The sequence below is a fragment of the Plecotus auritus genome (assembly GCF_963455305.1).
Source record: "Plecotus auritus genome assembly, chromosome: 1".
Lineage (NCBI taxonomy): Eukaryota > Metazoa > Chordata > Mammalia > Chiroptera > Vespertilionidae > Plecotus > Plecotus auritus.
Genome location: NC_137770.1, coordinates 229,283,376 through 229,302,061, shown reverse-complemented (window position 1 = coordinate 229,302,061; position 18,686 = coordinate 229,283,376). Strand labels below are relative to the sequence as shown.

The window sequence follows — 18,686 nt, the reverse complement described above, 5'->3', positions numbered from 1 at the left end:
ATAGTTCTAGTTATGTAGCTGTATAGCTGTGGCCTGAGGTATAATGCCTTTTATAGTATATGTCTTTGAGGGAGCTTAAGGCTCTTTTTATAAACTATCTCATTATTTCTCAGGGAATTTAAGTTCGTAAGGGGCAGGTATTATTATCTCTATTTTACAGACCCTGAGCCTAAGGCATAAGAACCAAGGGTCAGCTAACTTGTGTGAGGTCAATAGGGAATCAATAGAGTTACTAGGAATAGAATCTTTTTCTGTTATTTCTAATGTACATTTTTTTCTCATTAAACACACACATACACACATGCCCCATGCATGAGTTTCCTCATCATATATACTATTTACCTTGCCTCCGTGATTTTATTTTTTATTCCATTTCTGTCTTAATTCTATTTTGTTCCCAACCACCTTATGTTATGAGCACCCCTTTTTGCTTGCATCTTCAAATACTTACCTTAAAGCAAATTTTTAATACCATGAAGAAAAACAAAAAGTATAGATAAATAAAATAAGCTGTTAACACAAACCTTTTTCTTTTTTTAAATTAAAGATAGTTGGGCTCTTTAAAAAATATATTCTTTGATTTAAGAGAGGAAGAGAGGAGAGAAAGACAGAAACATCAATGATGAGAGAAAATCATTGATCAGCTGCCTCCTACACACGGGACTGAGCCGTCAACCGGCATTTGCCCTGAGTGGGAATCGAACCGTGACATCCTGGTTCATAGGTTGATGCTCAAGCACTGTGCCACGCTGGCTGGACATAAATCTTTTTCTTTTAACTGTGACCCTACTTCTCTTATATATCCTATTTTTAAATTAGCAATCCATCTCCAATTTCTCCTTTTTTCCATATATTTACATTTCAGTCTTTTACTTCCTTTGGCCTAATCTATACTTGTTCTGCAGAGTTTAGAGATTTCATAGCCACAATGACCTTCTAATAGATGAATCCAATGGACATATGGTAGTCAGCATTCTTCTCCATGAACATAGAAGATTTTCTTTCTTTTTAGAAATGATGGCTTCCTTGACTTCTGAGTTTTCAAAGCGACCTGGTTTTCTTACCCACCCTCATTTTTATTATTTTCTGCTGGCCCCAACTATGGAATCTATAATCAGCCCTCCAATACATATTATTTATCAAACTTCGTTTAGAGTTCTCAACCCACAAGTCTCTCCTTTGCAATGCATACCTTAAGTTCCCAAGCAGGTTTCACAGCATCTTTTTTGTACCTCTATTTTATTGGAAACTTGATCATATTATATTTTATCTGTTTTTATATAGATATAAGGTTTAATTTCTTTAATGTGTAGAAGCATTGTTGGAACATCTTTGGAACCTATTATGTTTACAAAATAAATGTAGGTATAGTGAATTAATGACTGAATCTAATCAGCCACACCGATCTTGCTGTCCATTCTCGCTACTCTTTCTTCATAGTTCACCCTTTTTAACATAATTTTCTGCTTTCAATAGTTCTTCTAAGGCCTTTTCTGTAAGAAATTGCCAAATCATTATCTTTAACTTTACCCTTTCAATTACATCATTCGTTTGCCTAAATAAAATCTTTGACTTCTGCTTCCTTCTGTTTATAATTCTCACACACATCCCACTCAGAATTTTTGGAATGATTTTCTTGGAGATCTTTTTCTTTCATAACTCATTTCATTTTCAAACACATCTTCACAATTTCAAAGAGCTGGAAGGCTGACACTCTTCCTCACGTTCTTCTGATCTTTCCTCTTTTAGAAAGACTAGTTTGCCTCTGTAGGACATGAAATTATTATCATAAACAGAAAAACAAAGCTCAGACACCTCAGGTCATTAGAAGTCTTCATGTGAATACTTTTGCATCTCGAGATGGAACCATGGTTCTACTAACTCTTGAGGGAACTCTATGGACACTTAGAGGACCAACTAGTTTCCTGGGTCAGTTTAGTCTTTTTATCCTCTTCCCATATGTTCTCTCAGTTGTAGAGTTTCTCCTTACTCTATTTGCCTTTTCATCACCTGGTGAGATGTTATAAACCACTGATAGCCAGACCCACAATGAATGCTGATTTCATTGTGCGACTGTGACTGGCATTACGTTTTTTTCACAAGTACTCTGGGTCGTTCTAAGCTACATCTTGGTTTAAGAATTACCACTTAAACCACCCTAATTCAGAATATCAGTAATTAACAAGGTGACAGTTATGTATAATGTATAATGCAAACTAATTCTCTCTGTCACATAGTTGATGAATTGCTTTACATTTTTGGTTTCAATATTTCTGGAATATAAAAATAATAGGAATTCTGTGTTATAAATTTTTCTATAAAAGTTATCTTCTCAATAGACCTTACCTGATGATGAAGGATGATAAAATATTTGACTGTTTATCTATCTATCATCTCCATATCTATTTATGTAAATTTCCATGTCTGATTGACTATTGATATTGAAGCTTAACTTTTGCAGAATTCAGGATTTAGTATTCTGTACTAATTTGGTTCACATTACCAACTTACAAACCTTGCCACAGTAATTTTAATTATTAAAAATTATCAAAATAGAGTTTAAGGGATAGTAATATAATGCTGATATTGTACTATGCAATTCTAATGGGATCTGTTATAAAGCAGATAGAAATTATTGATGGGTAGTTTATGATCCATTGGGTGATACTCTACTTTAAATTTTTATTCTAAATTATTTTTTATTCAGGTATTATTTTAAGTAAAACATTTTGTACAAAAGGAAGCACTCATGAATATAAGTATTTTTGGAATATATATTGATCTCTGTATTTTAAAATTAAAATATTTTTTATCATTGAATTTAATATGGAACCCAAAATATTTCATGGAGATTAAAGTGTTCACATTCAAAAGAGGGTAGGCAATTAATAAAATAAAATGCACAGATAAATTCATTGCAGTTATTATATAACACATTATAGAAAAATAGTTGTTTTGCACATTTGTCATTTCAAACATACCTATCACCTTTTTCTCTGCTATCCTATCAACTTTGGTGGAACCAGTGTATAAACACCCCACCATTGCCCTGTTTCTTACTTTTGTATTAAAATGAAACACCATTTTTACAATTTCTTATTCGTTTTCCTTTGGTCAATTTATAACTATAAACTATGTATTTTCTTATATATTTTGAACTTCTTGCATTAGTAAAGACTGATTCTAAAAGATTTGAGACTCATTAAAACAGAATTTGATATTGCTATGTCTTAAAGTGATAATATATCTCCATGACCCTTGGTGTTCTTTCCTAAATTTATCATTGTCATTAAAATATCATTCAGTAGAATATACTTTGGTATCTTCTGTATGCAGAGCAATGTGGTTTGAGGAAACTGTCAGTGGTCTCATTTCCAAGGTGAGACTATAGACATAAACCATATCACAGATAGTTTGCAAGTCAACAGGGAGTGATATATGAAAAATAAAATAAAATAAAATATATACACATAAGATAAAGCATCATAAATATAAAGAGGTTTCACAGTCTCACAACTGTAAATAAATATAAGAATTATTAATAAAATAAGGATAATACTAGTATTTCTGTAGGGTATATTGTCATAAAATTTGGCTCATGACGTGTGTGCTATTTGTACCAGAAATATTTTGTAATTGTTTTAAAATACTTCAGTCCCAATTCAGTGAAACATTATGAAGAGAATGTGCTTTAAATGTTTTCCCTTTACAATAAAATTCAGTGTGCACAAAGTCTGATTTTTACCTAGAATGAAAAGATTTTATAGGGACTGTATAGGACAAATAACTACATGGAAGGTGAGGTACTGAGTTCCAAATACCAATAATGGACAATATTCCTGGACTATCTTCTATCTGAGACAAAATAAAGGGAAGATTTGATGGTGTTAGTCTTTAGCAAAGACAGTTTATAAATTTGGGGGAAAGTGTCACAATTCTTAACATTTTAAAGAATTCTTCTGGTCCCAGTTTTAAGTAGTTATTTGTACCATTAGCATTCAAGTTATAAAAGTGCAAAAGATGTTCTTTAACTTTCTTACTATTTTCTGGCAGGATTAGTTTTATACTTTATATGAGAAAAAATGTATGTTACAGGTTTAAAAATCTATATATTTATGCTATTTTAAAACCACATAAGAGCTTCAAACCCAGCTATTACCATGCATAACCTCAGACAGATATTACACAATCTTTTTCATATTACCCCTCCACCCCAGATATTATGTATGTAACCCTGTCAATGGATGGCATTAGTTTGTTTCCTTAAGGAACCTGCATTTTTTTTGTTTTATTTTGTAGTTACAATAATGTGTAAATTCCATGCATAGTAAATCTTCAGTCCAGCCAATGTCAGTATCATTGGAAATTGTGGGGTCCAATTAGATAAAGATTTGCAATATTTTTAAAATCCAGTTTAAAGGCTGTACATGATGTTACATTTTTAGAACAAATTAAAGTCATAGAAAGCACATACAATTAAACTTTTTCAGTTCATTTTCCATTCCCTGGTTAAGAAAACTTGTATCTATTATTTCAATACTACCCTCAAAATCTCAAGGTCAATAGGTAATATGTTTAATATGAATGATGTAAGAAATTATTCCCATTTTCTAGCAACTGCATCTGAATTCCTACTCATCAGCTCTACCTTTAATAGTTTAAGTCATCTGCCAGAACACACATTTTTAAACCATTAGATCATATGGAAAATGTATTTAAAATGAAGTCTCCTTACAATGTATTAATTCAATATTTATTGCTTTCTCAAACCACTGACCCTTGTTTTTATAGAGTCCATTTGTGAAAAATATATTTGAAGTGAAGACTACAGAATAGATAAAGATTGAATAAGTGGGACTAACATAGATTTAAATGTGTGTTTTAGTGAAATTGCTGTTTTCTAATCTCTGTTTCAGAAAGAGAATTTTCAGCTTGTTCAGAATAAAATCTAAGTTCTAGGCATTGCCTCAGATAATAAGGAGTTAACCAAATAGATTTCATCATATCATATTAACCATTTTATATTGAATGAGTTGTCAGTAGACCTTAATGTATGTAATTTATGTATTTTTAATAAGATCATTGACAGTCTTCTGCCTTAGTGACATTCAGAATCTTTTCTTTTACAGCCATTTCGTAGAGTGACGTTTTCTGTTGTGAGTCAGCCTCAGGACCCACATCAGGGGTCACTGCAGAGTTGCTATGACAGCGGGCTGGAGGAGTCAGAAACACCAAGCAGTAAGAGTTCATCAGGGCCAAGACTGGGTGCCCTTCCACTCCCAGAGGACAACTATGAGAGGACCACGCCGGATGGCAGTGTTGGTGAGGCAGAGCATATGGAAAATGGTAGGGGCAAACACAACATCCACACACATAATCACGCTAGCGAGCCGTAATAAGTAGCCTCGTGAAGGTCAGTGTAAAACCAAAATAAAACAGCTGACACTAAAACTCTTCTATTTGAAATCATAAATATTTCCTAAAATACAAAGAAATGCCAAGTAAGGAAACATAACTATATAGATAAAATTCACCGTTGTAAGACAGCCTGTCAAAAAATAAACAGTTACAAATAAGAGTAGTATCTGTTATGAAAAAACTAAATTAGTGCATAATACTGAAACGAGAGCAATTTGAGAAAGGTCATGTGTTATTGTTTTCTTCTATTCATTTTTGTCATGCAACTATTTCTTCATTTGCAACTGTCCAGTCTTAGTGAAAGGAAATGACAGTCAACACACTTGCTCTACTCTTTCTTCTCCCAGGCATTTAGAAAAGCATTTTCAAACCTTTCCTTTAATGATAGCTGAAATGGAGTCCAAGGAGAACGGTATTATCTTGTTCTCAAAAGTATATTGTAAATGCTGTTAGAATTCCCCTCTCACTTAAGTATAAGATTTTTCTCATTTTTGTGTAAGGAAACGGGAGGAAAACAAATCATTGTACTCTATTTCTCTTTCTGTTGTGAGATGATTCTCATAATTACCACAACAATTGGCCTTATGCACATTTCTCTCTAAGTTTCCAAATTAAGATTGCAGATAGTACGTATAAAACTTTATGCATTCATTTATGTTCCCAAAGACAATGAGGTGATTTATTTTTTTTGGATTTCAGGTTATATGTAAATGCCTGAGGAATAGGTTTGTGTCTAATAATGGAATGGTGAATTTCTTACTAAGTTTATTATTATTTCAAGTATAAAAAGAGATTATATTTAGGGGAAGGAAGGATAATCACAAACATTTTATCTCATGAAAACTGGAAATTAATTTGTTTTTTTTTATCATTTCATCCCCCAAGTGAAATAATACATTCTTTTTGTTATATAGCAGTTTCTTTAGTGATGATATGCAAATAGAACATATTAATGCAGAAGAAACTGATTTTTTTCTAGAGTTTTAACTATTAATATTAAAATGCAACACTAGAGAGTCATATATCAAAAGTGACCCCAAGTGAAATTATTGCTAAACTAAGCAATGTTAAATAATTATTTTTCCACATTGCTATCTGAGTGGGAAGATATGATGTCAGGGTCTGATTCTTGATAATCCCTCTTGATTAATTTAGAATTTAAATGGCATTTTGCCTTATGGCTATAAAGGCATGCTTATCTGTGTGTATGGTGGTGTGTGCTTATGTGGATGGGAGTTTGATATGGTTTTTAAGAATTAACTTTAGTGTTTTTAAAATAAGTATAAACATTTTTGATATGCATTGGAGTGCTGATGAATATATGTTTAAGGCAAATATGTTTGAAATGCTTTGCAAATTTAAAACACTGTAATAATATTTTACATATGCACATGCTAGCATGCACACACTCAGGAAGGCAGGATTAATTACTTTAAAGGCATTACTCTATGTGTGATTTCCTTTTGATGATACAATATAATTTTGTTTTTAAAAGTACTTGTCTCACCATAAACAACAATGAATAATTAAGTATTTTTATGTCAGCTATATTAATAGAAAAACTTAGTATCATTGGCATTTTGATCACACTTGAATGTAATTTTTTTTTGTTTTGTTTAAGGTGATTCAGTGCCTTCAGAATAAGAAAGAAATGATGAATAATAAACAACATTACAATATGACAAACATGTAACGGTTACTTTTAATACACATACATGTCATGGAAAACTAAACAGATGAGCCTTTTAAAAGACTAGAAAGTTTACTAAGAAACATTTCCCAAAGAAGACTTTTAGTTATTTTTCTATAACCATGTTTTTAGTCTTGGCAACAGTAAGGACCATCATAGTATAACTGATTTTTCCTGATTTTGTATGTGACTGACACTTGAAATTCAGATTTTACATGATGATTTGTCATCTGCTAGCTGTGAGTCATGTTAGCCCTGCTCTGTAGGTAATGGCAGAAGGAGTAGAAGGAGATGTGATTCACTTTGGGTGATCCATGTAACCCTTGACTTTTGAATGAGGGTTTGGTCAGGTCCAAGTTTTCAGACTAGCTATAAAGTGCAATTGTATTGCTTGCCTTCTGGTAATTTCATTTTCAATTTTAATGGGTCATTCTGACATAAATAGAATTGGGATTGAAACCTGTCAAGTATTCATTTGTCATATTTAATTGGAATCCAGGTAATCGGCGGTGTCTTGCTTGGTTAGGTTTTAATCAGGATTTGTATTGGATTTTCCATGAAAATATCATTTTGGATGCTGTCCTAGTTTCTAATTATTATTACCTCAAATATTTTCCTTGAATTTTAACCTATATGAAACTATGCAGTTATAACATTTTTTTGGATAAACTTTCATTGTAAAATTTAGAAGATAATTTTCAGTACAATGATATACAACATTCTAATACTCTAATGCCATAATGTAACTGACTATAAGTTGGGATAGCTAATAATAAAAATAAGTTTTCACAGATGCTACAGTAAGGATACAACTAAACACAGGAATATGTAAGTAGATAGGGAGTGAAATGCACAAAAGCCTTTGTCTGGTTTCTATACTTTAGCATAATAAATAAAATTCCATTAAGAAGGCGTGTGGGTTAACTCTTTATATAACAAGCTTTACCTTTTATCCTTATATTCCAACCCACATTTGTGACAGATGCCAAATGAGATTTTCTCTTATTAGCTTAGGAAAGAAAATGCACTCTAAGATTAAGATAAACATAATTTCTTAAAACCTGAGTCTAATAATTAGAATGAGACCCACCAATTTGATAAATCCAAAATTTGGGGTACTTACATTCATCCCATGGGTTACTGGAAATAAATAATGGAAATTATTGCATTTAAATTTTTTAAAAACCCTTATGAATTATACATGAAAAAATTACAAAAATAGTTTTCTTCCTTTTACATTAATTATTGTCAATATTATGATTATTCAAGTTGGTCCTTTGATAAGATTGGAGGAAACTGGTTATTATTTATTAAAATACATTCAGTGGAATCAAATATTTTAAAATAAGGAGTTCATGGTGGGAAATTGAGTAATGATAAAATATTTGAAGGTGAAATGTTAAAATAAAACCTATAGTAATGAATTGATAATTGAAGTGAAAACCAAATACTAGGTTTGAAAACATGACCACATTAAGGGCAGGCATTGTCTATGCAAAAGCTTGCCCTGCTCTTAATTACATAGGAGCCTTCACACTGTCCCTTAGAGTGGTATTTCACAATTTCTTTAGGTCTATTGTATATATTTATCTTGGCTTCTGCTTTCATGCCATGGTCTCTTTACTCTTCCCAAAGTACCCCCTGAATCATACTTGCAAGGCTAGCTTGTCTTTGCTACATATCACTTGAGCAGATGTATTATTTAATAACTCAAATATAAAAAATGTTCCACTTGACTGCTAATTCCAGTTTTGCCATTAGGATTGTGTATGTCACTTACTCCATCTGGGTCTGCTTCTGGTCATCTAATAAGGCAGTTAACTAAATTAACTCTAAAATCTTAGCCAGAACCAGCAATCTACAATTCTCTCCTCACATCCAATTACCCTCTGGAACAGAAAGAGACCTTTGGGTCTTTTAGTGAGATGGTGAGCAAATTTGATAATATGTGTTAATGTGGGCAGGGCAAAGGTAATTCTAGGGTCTTCCTTGCAAGCCATGTACCATATGCATTCTTATAGTAGATAAATCAAAGTAGTGGACTGAGTCCAGTGGTGTGATTTCTAGCCTTATGGGGGGAAAGGTTGGTACCACTATAAGCAATGGTGGGAGGCAGTTTTGGAGCCTCCTTCAAATCACACTCTACAAGAGCCACCCGTAGATCTGATCTAGCCCTGGGTGCAATATCCTTAAAATATATTAATTATGATTAAATGATCTCACTGTAAAATAAGCACATTTACTTTTCTATTTTTTTGGCAGTGAGTGTAAACTTTGGTTAGAGTAAGAATGATCAAAAGGTGGAAAACAGTATGTATTTTTCTCTAGGTAAAATTACAAGTAGTTTAACATAAAATCAAATAAAAACAGGAAAATAGCAGTTGATCCATAGGGCAAATTTTAAAAAGTTAAATTTGGTCACTCTAAATGCCTAAATAATTTTATGCTCTTGATTCTCTCAGATATTTAAGAAACAATTCCGATTTGTATATATTGATATTTTTTTTTAATTCCCCACTTCCAAACTTTCTCTGCTTCTTTAGACTTATATAAGCTACACTTAATTGTTGCTTTATTCATTCTCACTCCACATGCTTTAAGTACTATTTAGATTACATTGTCCTTGAAGGTTAAAACGTGTTACAGTCCACCACAAACCCATTTGGTATCTGCCATGCACTTTTTCCATTGCTTTCAGACATAAATGGCTGTCTACATGAAATATTATTTGAGAATAAGCCACCATTTTTTATGACTATAGGTAATGAGCATATAGACGCAAGTCATATCTTTTTGTGAGATACAGGGCCTTCTCTCTCTCTAGTTTCCTCCCACCTACCCAGTTTTCAGCAGTCACCTGTAAGCTACTGTCATCAAGTCACTGTAGGCTTGTGCTGTTTTCAATTTAGATTGAAATATGTAGCACGGCTGCCTCTCTGTCTTCCCAGAGATGCTTATGCGCTTGTGAATGTTGTAAACATAGTACCACGAAACAAATGCTCTGCAACGTTTTTCTGTAGGAAGAGACTAACGTTCCTTGGAAAGGATTCATTTCCGCGGCTCTGCATGTCACCACGTCACTCTAGTTGCCAGTGTCTGACGGAAGCTGCATCTTCCACTTTCCCAGCCACCTGTGAAAAGGCCCCAATCCCCAGTGTCCTCAAGAAGTCCACATGCCCTCACTTCAGGAGATCCCTGTTTACTTCTACTTCTTCAGATTTATTAGAGAGGAGCAGGGATTATAAAGACTGTCTCTACACTGGGTTTCGGTCAATGCAGATATATGTACTTCAGCTTTCCAGCAAAATGAGCAGCACAATCTAAAAGGACCTATCAGATAGATAGTCCCAGAGGAGGAGAGGCAATGTTGTGGATAGAATGCAGTGGTTTAAAACCAGGTTTTGAAACCTGATGATATCAGTTTGAATCCTGGTTTCTCCTCTTACTAACAGTGTAATCCCCTGACCTCTTTTAGTGCCCCACCTTCTTCAATAGTAAGTCAAAGAATGATTGTGGAAGAAACAAAATAGGATAATAGCACCTAATAATTTATAAATAAGTATAACAGCAGCAATAATTTCACGATATTAATTGCTGATACAATTATTTGCTACTATTATTTAAATAATAATGATAAATAATTGTGATTATTATTTACTGGTTGGATTGGACATAACACAATGGCTTCCTCATCAAAACATTATAAAATGTTTAGTCTCCCAAAGAAAGCATCCTGCAATTACTGGTAAGAATGACATTCTGACCTTGAATACCTTTTGCTGAATTTCTCACTTTTGTGGGTTGACAAGGGCAACAACCAGGAGCAGTGTCCTTTAAACATGTCAAGGACCTAAAATGAGGGGAAGGAAGAATTCTATCTTCTAGCAGCAAATCAACCCAACTCTCTGCTCTTTTTCGTTCTAGGTGGACGAAGCCATTATTATCTTCCCACATTCCCTGTTCTCTTTTTAAAAAACGGTTTTACATTTTACACCCAGCATTCCAGTTGAGTGAGTGTCGGTCAGGTGTACATTTCCTTTGAACTGCAGCAAAATGTTCACATTGACGAGGAAAACAAGCTGAAAAAACCGCCCAATTAGTGTGCTCACCGAACTCTCAGCCCTTTCTTTTTTAATTTCAGTATTAATAATTAACACTAATAAAACATATGGCCATATTACCCTTTTTATTCTAATTAGGCCCTTTAAAGCTAAATCACTCTGCTGAACCTTCTGACATTTGAGGACAGAATGAGCTCTCATCAAATCTCAAAGTGGCTTTGGAGGTCAGTTAGTGGGTTTGTTGTCTACAGACTCTCAAAGCATTCACTTATCGCAATTTTAACACACTTACTGAATAATGCATTCTATGTTTAGCTTCCTATTTAGTTAAGGTATTATTCCCATATTTTCTGCATAGTTTTTTGCTTATAGATTGTATGTACTTCTTCCTCGGATGTTTTTTCTAGATTTGTGTATAAATACTTGATGTTGTTGAAGTACAACGACACTCTTAAGCATCTGAGGTGAAAAAAGAAACCCTGGAACTTGGATTTTATAGTGTAGTTAGCACTCAACCTCAGAGGTGAGTCTACTTACTGAGAAACTCTTTCATCTCAATATTCTTCTTTTAGGGTAAAACACTTTATTGTTACCTTTTCTATTGTATGCTTTTATTTTTGTAAGAAAAGCTTTCTTCAGTAAAGCAAAGTAGAATAATATCTCTTGTTTAATGGAATGATTATATGGTGACAAAGCTGTGGTTATTCATTTTGATTCAACAAACATGTGTTGAAAATAAAATATATCCAAGGTTCTCTGAGGAAGTTGAAGTGATGAGAAATAACTCCAGCGTTCATGGTGGCAGTCCTTATGTCTGTAAGATACAACCTTGATTGTAGAAAGTTCACTATGATATGAAAAAGAGAAAGCTCATTAGAGTCGATTAGAGTGGTGTGAAGTACAGAGAAGGGAGAGGGAATTATATAGACAAAACAATTATAAATGTGTTTATTGAAATTTGACATTTAATAAATAACATTTTGGGCTGAAAGAAGGCCTTCAAATGTTACCTATTTCCTACATTGTGTCCTCTCTTTTTACCTATCTTCAACATAGTTTTTAAAAAATTATTAAATTGGCTTGGAGGCTTCATGGTAAACTAAATTAAGTCAAATTATTTGTTTTGTTTTTAATTGCGCTTGTTTGTTTTCTATAACTTCCTTTTTTAATGCTAAATATAATTAGTTAAAAAAAAAAAAAAGCTCCAGAATTTATCATTGATGAAATTGGCAGCAGATGCCGAATCCAGGTCTAAAATACAGAACAGGTTAGTTTTATGTCTCTGTTCTCTTCTTGCTTATAAATATGAATAATTTCTAAAATATCTGCTTTAAATTAGGCCTTTCAAACATAATAAGAGTCTGTGAATAATCTTTTGAAATTATTGTTTTCTTTTCAGAAGACCAATTGTCTTACTCAAATTAAATAGATGATTAGATTAAGGTTGATTGCATTATATTAAGCTTATTTTTTTTAAAGCTATTTATTCCTGTGTCTGGTTACAAATTGTTTTTGTAATTGCTCTCTCAAGCTGCAAGTTATGTTTCTGGGTATTTGTCTTTATGTTACATGCTTGTTCTAGCTGAAATATAGACAATAGGTTGCCTTGTTTTAAAATCTTGTTTCTGATAAATTTTCCTTAAACTCTGCAAATAGATTTTTGGCATTACTCTCATTATCTTGTATACCTTCTTATTACTATCCAGAAAGTATACTAAGTTTATTACAAAAGGAGAAAATATTTGAAACGCATGAAAATTTAAATGCTCCTTAGAAACAGATTTTCAACTGCTAAAATATGACAATCTTAAGAGAAACTAATTTTTGATACTGTATATTAAAATGAAATCTGTGACATGTGCTGTAAAATATTTTGGTAATAAAAAGGTAGTAGAATAGTGTCCTGCTGTTTAAAAATCATCTACTCATTTATTTCTCTTGCAAAATATACATTCTTTGACTTTATTTCTTATCTGAACTACTCAGCATCTACATAGAGGAAGTAATTGGAGGACCCACATAAATCTGAGAGTGATTTGCTTCTCTGAGGTTGCATTCCCGAGCTTCAGTGAGCTAAGCTGAATCATGCACATTGTTCCTATTCAGTTTGAGGCTGCATTTCACTGACCCAGCATTTGTAGCAAAGGTCATAGCAGCCATAGATGAAATTTTATACAATGAACAGAGAATTTTCACTATTATCAGAATTCATTAAGTTCAATAACCATTTGTTGAGCATTTTACTCTATGCAAATTCCCATGGAGGATCCAAAGGTGAGGGAGGCATGCTCTCTGCCTTCTATGCATTTTAGTATTGCGGTGGAGATGAGATGTACAGAATTAGATGTTTAAAAGTAAAGGCATAAGAGGCCCTCTGCAGATTAAATGATGCTAGGGCCAGAGGAAGAGATGGGTAGCAGATATGAGGAACTGTAGCCTAGTCTTGAAGGATGGGTACGGAGATATTTGATAAGCAGAAATATAGGTAAGATTATGGAGAATCATGAGTGATGCCAAGAATAGCAACCTGAGAGGGTGGGAAAACATTGGTGCTATTGACAACCTGGGAAAAATGGAAGAATAGCACATTTCCAGGAGAATGTACCAGGAGAAGGTATGTGGGCTTTAAGGTACCTTTAAACATCCAGGTGACATCTAGCAGGTGATTGAAAAAATATATGTGAAACTTGAGAGTACAAAGAGTAGCAGAAATATAGCTTTAAAGTCATTAGCACCCTGGGGATTATGAAATCTTGGGAACAAATAAGATAGTTAATTCAGCATATGATACCAAGAAGAGATAATGTCCAACAGAGTATGTGAAAACAATACTGAACTATAAGAGAATATTGGAGAAATAAGTTTGGTGCTGGGAAGAATATTAAAAAAATGTGGCAGGCTGAGGAGGGATTTAGAATTAGAAAATTAGTGGTTATCAAGTGCCCAGTGATGCAGAGATGGAGGGAAAGATGTAGACACATGATTGTACAACCATTGATTAATGAAGAGAAATAGGAGACCTAGTTTGGAGCTATATTGTCTTTTACATGCCTTGTCTCCCACTGTACTGTAAGTGGTTTGAGAGCAGGATCTTTGCCTTGTTCACCATAGCATGATACATTTGGAATAATCCCTACACATAGGTGTCCAAAAACATTGCTGAATTTAGTTATATGGGGTAGAAGCCCAATGTTGTGGATAAAGATTCAGTAGAATTGAGACAACTGAAAAAGCCAAAGACCAGGAAATGTAGTGTAAGAATATACTTGAGCATTTCTTTTTCCGGTCAACAAATCCATTCTAATGTCATTATCAGAGACATAGGCCTGGTTGCATCCCTTGATATCTATATTAATGAATTTCCTAAGCATCTTATAAGCCCATTGTTCAGGGTTTTATTGTTTATTTTTACAGAGTTTTCTGAAGTTAACTACAGACTCTGAAATTTCTGTATAATAGCTTTTGCTCTTTTCTTGAGTTATACAGTAATTACTTTTTCAAATGGGTTTTGGCCCCCATATGACTTTTGTGTTTTATTTTATACTAGGCCATCATTTGTCCATCTCTGACTTGAAATTAAAATAGTGTCTGACTAATTGCATTTTTGGTAAGATCCAGTAATTGATAATAGTGTCCTGGTCATTGCAAAAAAAATGTTGTTTGTGATAAAAGAATAGCACTGTAATAGTGCTAGCAATTGCTAGTAACTATGCAAATAGATAGCTTCGAAACTGAAAACAATGAAAATAGAATTTACATGAAAAATAAATTTGAATGCTATAGGACAAGATCTGTCAAATTGCAGTCTATTTTATATGTTAAAAAAAAATCACAGAAATGCAGTGCCAAAGATGTTTACCACAGCTAATACACCTTGCAAGGGAACAAATCCCTCCAAATATATTATGTGCAAAGAAATACTGATAATGATTTGTCAGTCAGATGTCACTTTTGATGTTGTTTTTATCTGAGGAAGGACAACCATCAATGTCACATGAATTTATTCTCTTTTCTCTGTGTCCATTGTTGCATACTAGGAAGTATAAGTGATTATATTGATAAAACTTGCCTTCTAGCCCAAGATAATTTAACAAATTGCTAGGTAATAATTTCCAAATAAAAATTTACCTACTATTTAATCATGCATACATTTATATGGTTCATCAAAAACTCTAGACATGTCTATTTTCGGGCTTGATAGATGCACTTCCCATGTCCTGGAATAATGAATGGGATGTATGGAAATGTAGTGCATGCCAAGAAAGGACTACCTGTCAAGTTTCCAAGTGGCCTCCAGGTGGTGCCTTGAATTTTTTTTTCTAGATCTAAAATTCACTATTTCATCAGTGTGCCAAATACACAGAGCCATGGCCAATTTTCAATAGCATTATAAGATCCTGAAATATTAGTGAATCACAATTTAAACGGGAGAATATTCCATTTAAGAAATAGGAAAGTCCCTTTTTCCTCTCCAAGGCAATACTCTCTATCTCTAAGGAGACCCAAGGAAAATCAGTGTACCTCTTTAAAGATTGCCTGGTAAGGATGGAATCAGAAGAGGGAGTTCTTCAGCCAGACCCAGTGAGGCTGGATGAGATCTGCTGAAACAAATGCACCATTGATTGAGATCATCTCCTGAAAACAGGTTGCTATGGCTTCCAAGATTCAGGGCCTCTTTTAGTCCTGGGTACTAACTTCAATCTTGTGTCTCTAACTTGTGTTTATTGTTTGTTTGCTCTTTTTTAACATTATATTTAAGGATATTGCATATTCTTTTTAAAATATATATTTTTATTGATTTTTAGAGAGAGTGGAAGGAAGAGGGAAGAGAGATAAAAACATCAATGATGATAGAGAAACATCATTGATCAGCTGCCTCCTGCACACCCCCCCCCCACACACACACACACTGAGGATCAAACACACAACCTGGGCATGTGCCCTGACTGGGGAATTGAACCACTGACCTCTTGGTTTCTGGTTCATTGCTCAACCACTGAGCCACATCCTGCCTGGCTCATATTCATTTTTAAGAGATGATTTTCTTAGTATCAGCTCTAGGCATGCTTCTATGGCTTCCTTTCTTCCTTCTGGTTCATTCTGTAAGGTGTCTTTGCATTATCTAAACATTCATCAGTTATCCATCATTTTTGTTGTTTACTGCACAGAGTTACCAGCTCTCCTCTCGAGTGCATAATGGACACTCAAAGCTGTGTGTCAAAAACATCTCCCAGACTGATGCGTAGTTTTAAAAATCATTTATATAGCTCTCATTTTGCCAGTAATTCTCACTCAATCTTCAATTACACAAATACTTGAGGAAATTGAATTTAAGGCCTAGTCCTTATTCTTTACCTTCATTTTGATTGAGGCCATGTTAACCATTCATCATCTATGAAATGGTGATTGGACACAACTTGTTGACGCAGAACCATATTTTATCAGAGTTTCCCCCTTAAGCTTTCTGCCATTTATTCAGTGGGATCAATTATATTCAGCCTTCACTAGTTCTTTGAAAATTCAATTTTGAAAGGCACTTCTAGTTTCCTGGACAACATTGGTTCATCTCTTTCTCCCAGAATAATGAAGATCTAAAATCTAATTCTCATCTATTTCAGCCCCAGACTGTTTATATCTCCTTTTGTGAAATCAAATCCACATGCTTTTTCTTTTGCAGCCCATGTCTGAGGATTACATGTCCCGAGGATCAAGTAGCTGTCAAATTAGTTCCATCAATTGTCCATGATTTTAGAGGTCTTCATGTGTGTTTTTCTTAAGTAACCACCTTATATTTCAAAGCACAATGTACAGGATTCTGACTTGATTATTTAGCCTTTGTTTTGTATGTGTGTGTGTTTTTTAAGTTTTTGAAAATAGCAGGGACTTTACATAACTCTTCTTTACCCTAATGAAAAGTTCCGAGTTTCTCTGACGGTCATTTCATTTCTGAAGGGGGATGAGAGGCTGTCCACAGTTGACTCTGAGGTTTCATATTTTTTCTTTATTTTGTCCATTCTAATAACCTTACTCCTTTGCATCTCCCAACTTCATCCTGTGCACATTTTCTTGCTCATAATACTTTTTCTATTTTGAAGATCAAGTAATTCATTTTCTCTACCAAAAGTCATTATGTTTTATCTTTTCAGAAACAAAGTTTCTATATTCCTTTTGGGATACATTTAAGAAAAGTCTGTTCTATAATTTCTTAGTTTTAAGTGCTCTTCTTAAATCTAACTTAAATGTGCTGTCTTGTAGTCGATAATATAATATGTAGATTTTCAAAAAAGTTGACATCAGAAGATTGGGTTCTGGGTCAAGCTCCATCACATCTTCAGGAAGGAAACCTGGGAACAATTCACATCAATATTTCCCTTACTTATAAAATGGGAATAATAATGATAATAATCACTACCATCTTCCTTTAAGGATTATTGTGCAATTATACATGAACATATATTTTTTAGGTACTTAGCATTTACTAAAATTATATCAAATTACTATTATGCTATTTTTTAATGTATTTTATTAATTTTTTACAGAGAGGAAGGGAGAGAGACAGAGAGCCAGAAACATCGATGAGAGAGAAACATTGATCAGCCGCCTCCTGCATACCTCCCACCGGGGATGTGCCCGCAACCAAGACACATGCCCCCGACTGGAATCGAACCTAGGACCCTCCAGTCCGCAGGCTGACACTCTATCCACTGAGCCAAACCCGTTTCGGCACTATTATGCTATTTATATTTATTTATAGATACTTTTAAAGTCCACTGGTTCTACAGTTCTTTTTTTCCACATTAAATCACAGTGTTCATAATATTTATTAAATGCATGATTGCTTGCCTACAAAAATGTTCACTGGCTGTCCTTAGAACTTGCCATAGAGGTAAGTTGTTTCTTGGCTTCCTTTGAATTTCTTATTGGTTTCTAAGGTTAAGAGCACAGGGCCCTCTACTTCCTGAGAACAGTGTCAATATTTATAGCAAATATAATTCTGTGAAAACCATAGACAAAGTAAACATATTAACAAATTCACATTCTTTTCTGCAGCTAAATGCTTTTTGTCTTCAAGAGACCTGCACATATTTTTCTGAATTTATTGTTAAGAAGTAAATGACAGAACCCAGTAATTCACAGAGATATCTATCAAATAATTATTAAAGATCATTCCTTGCCCTAACTGGTTTGGATCAGTGGATAGAGCATCAGCCTGGGGACTGAAGAGACCCAGGTTCAATTCTGGTCAAGGGCACATTCCCGGATTGCGAGTTCGGTGCAGCCAATCAATGATTCTCGCTCATCATTGATGTTTCTATGTCTCTTTCTCTTTCTCCCTCTTCCTCTCTGAAATCAATCTATATATATATAAAGGTTATTCCTTGCCCAGTAGTAGAGCAATTCCTAAAAGGCTGATTATAGACGACTCTCAAATATTCATGGCAGTAAGATAAGCCTTGTAAAGACCATCCATTGCCAATTACAGAATGTAGACTCTGCCAAGTAGGCACCAATTCATA

General features: G+C 33.8%; 1 protein-coding gene across 5 annotated transcripts in view; it reads left to right on the top strand.

Moving 5' to 3' along the window:
* PCDH7 (protocadherin 7) overlaps positions 1–18,686 on the top strand; it is a 436,973-nt gene that overhangs the window by 198,751 nt on the left and 219,536 nt on the right. For 2 of the 5 annotated variants that reach the window (XM_080681395.1, XM_080681398.1), the window contains exon 2: positions 5,130–5,346. The exons of 1 other annotated variant lie outside the window; for it this stretch is intronic. In XM_080681395.1, coding sequence (XP_080537521.1) covers positions 5,130–5,346 — 217 coding nt within the window. The remainder of the gene's footprint in view (positions 1–5,129; positions 5,347–18,686) is intronic. 2 more of the 5 variants (XM_080681397.1, XM_080681396.1) reach the window with 2 other exon arrangements.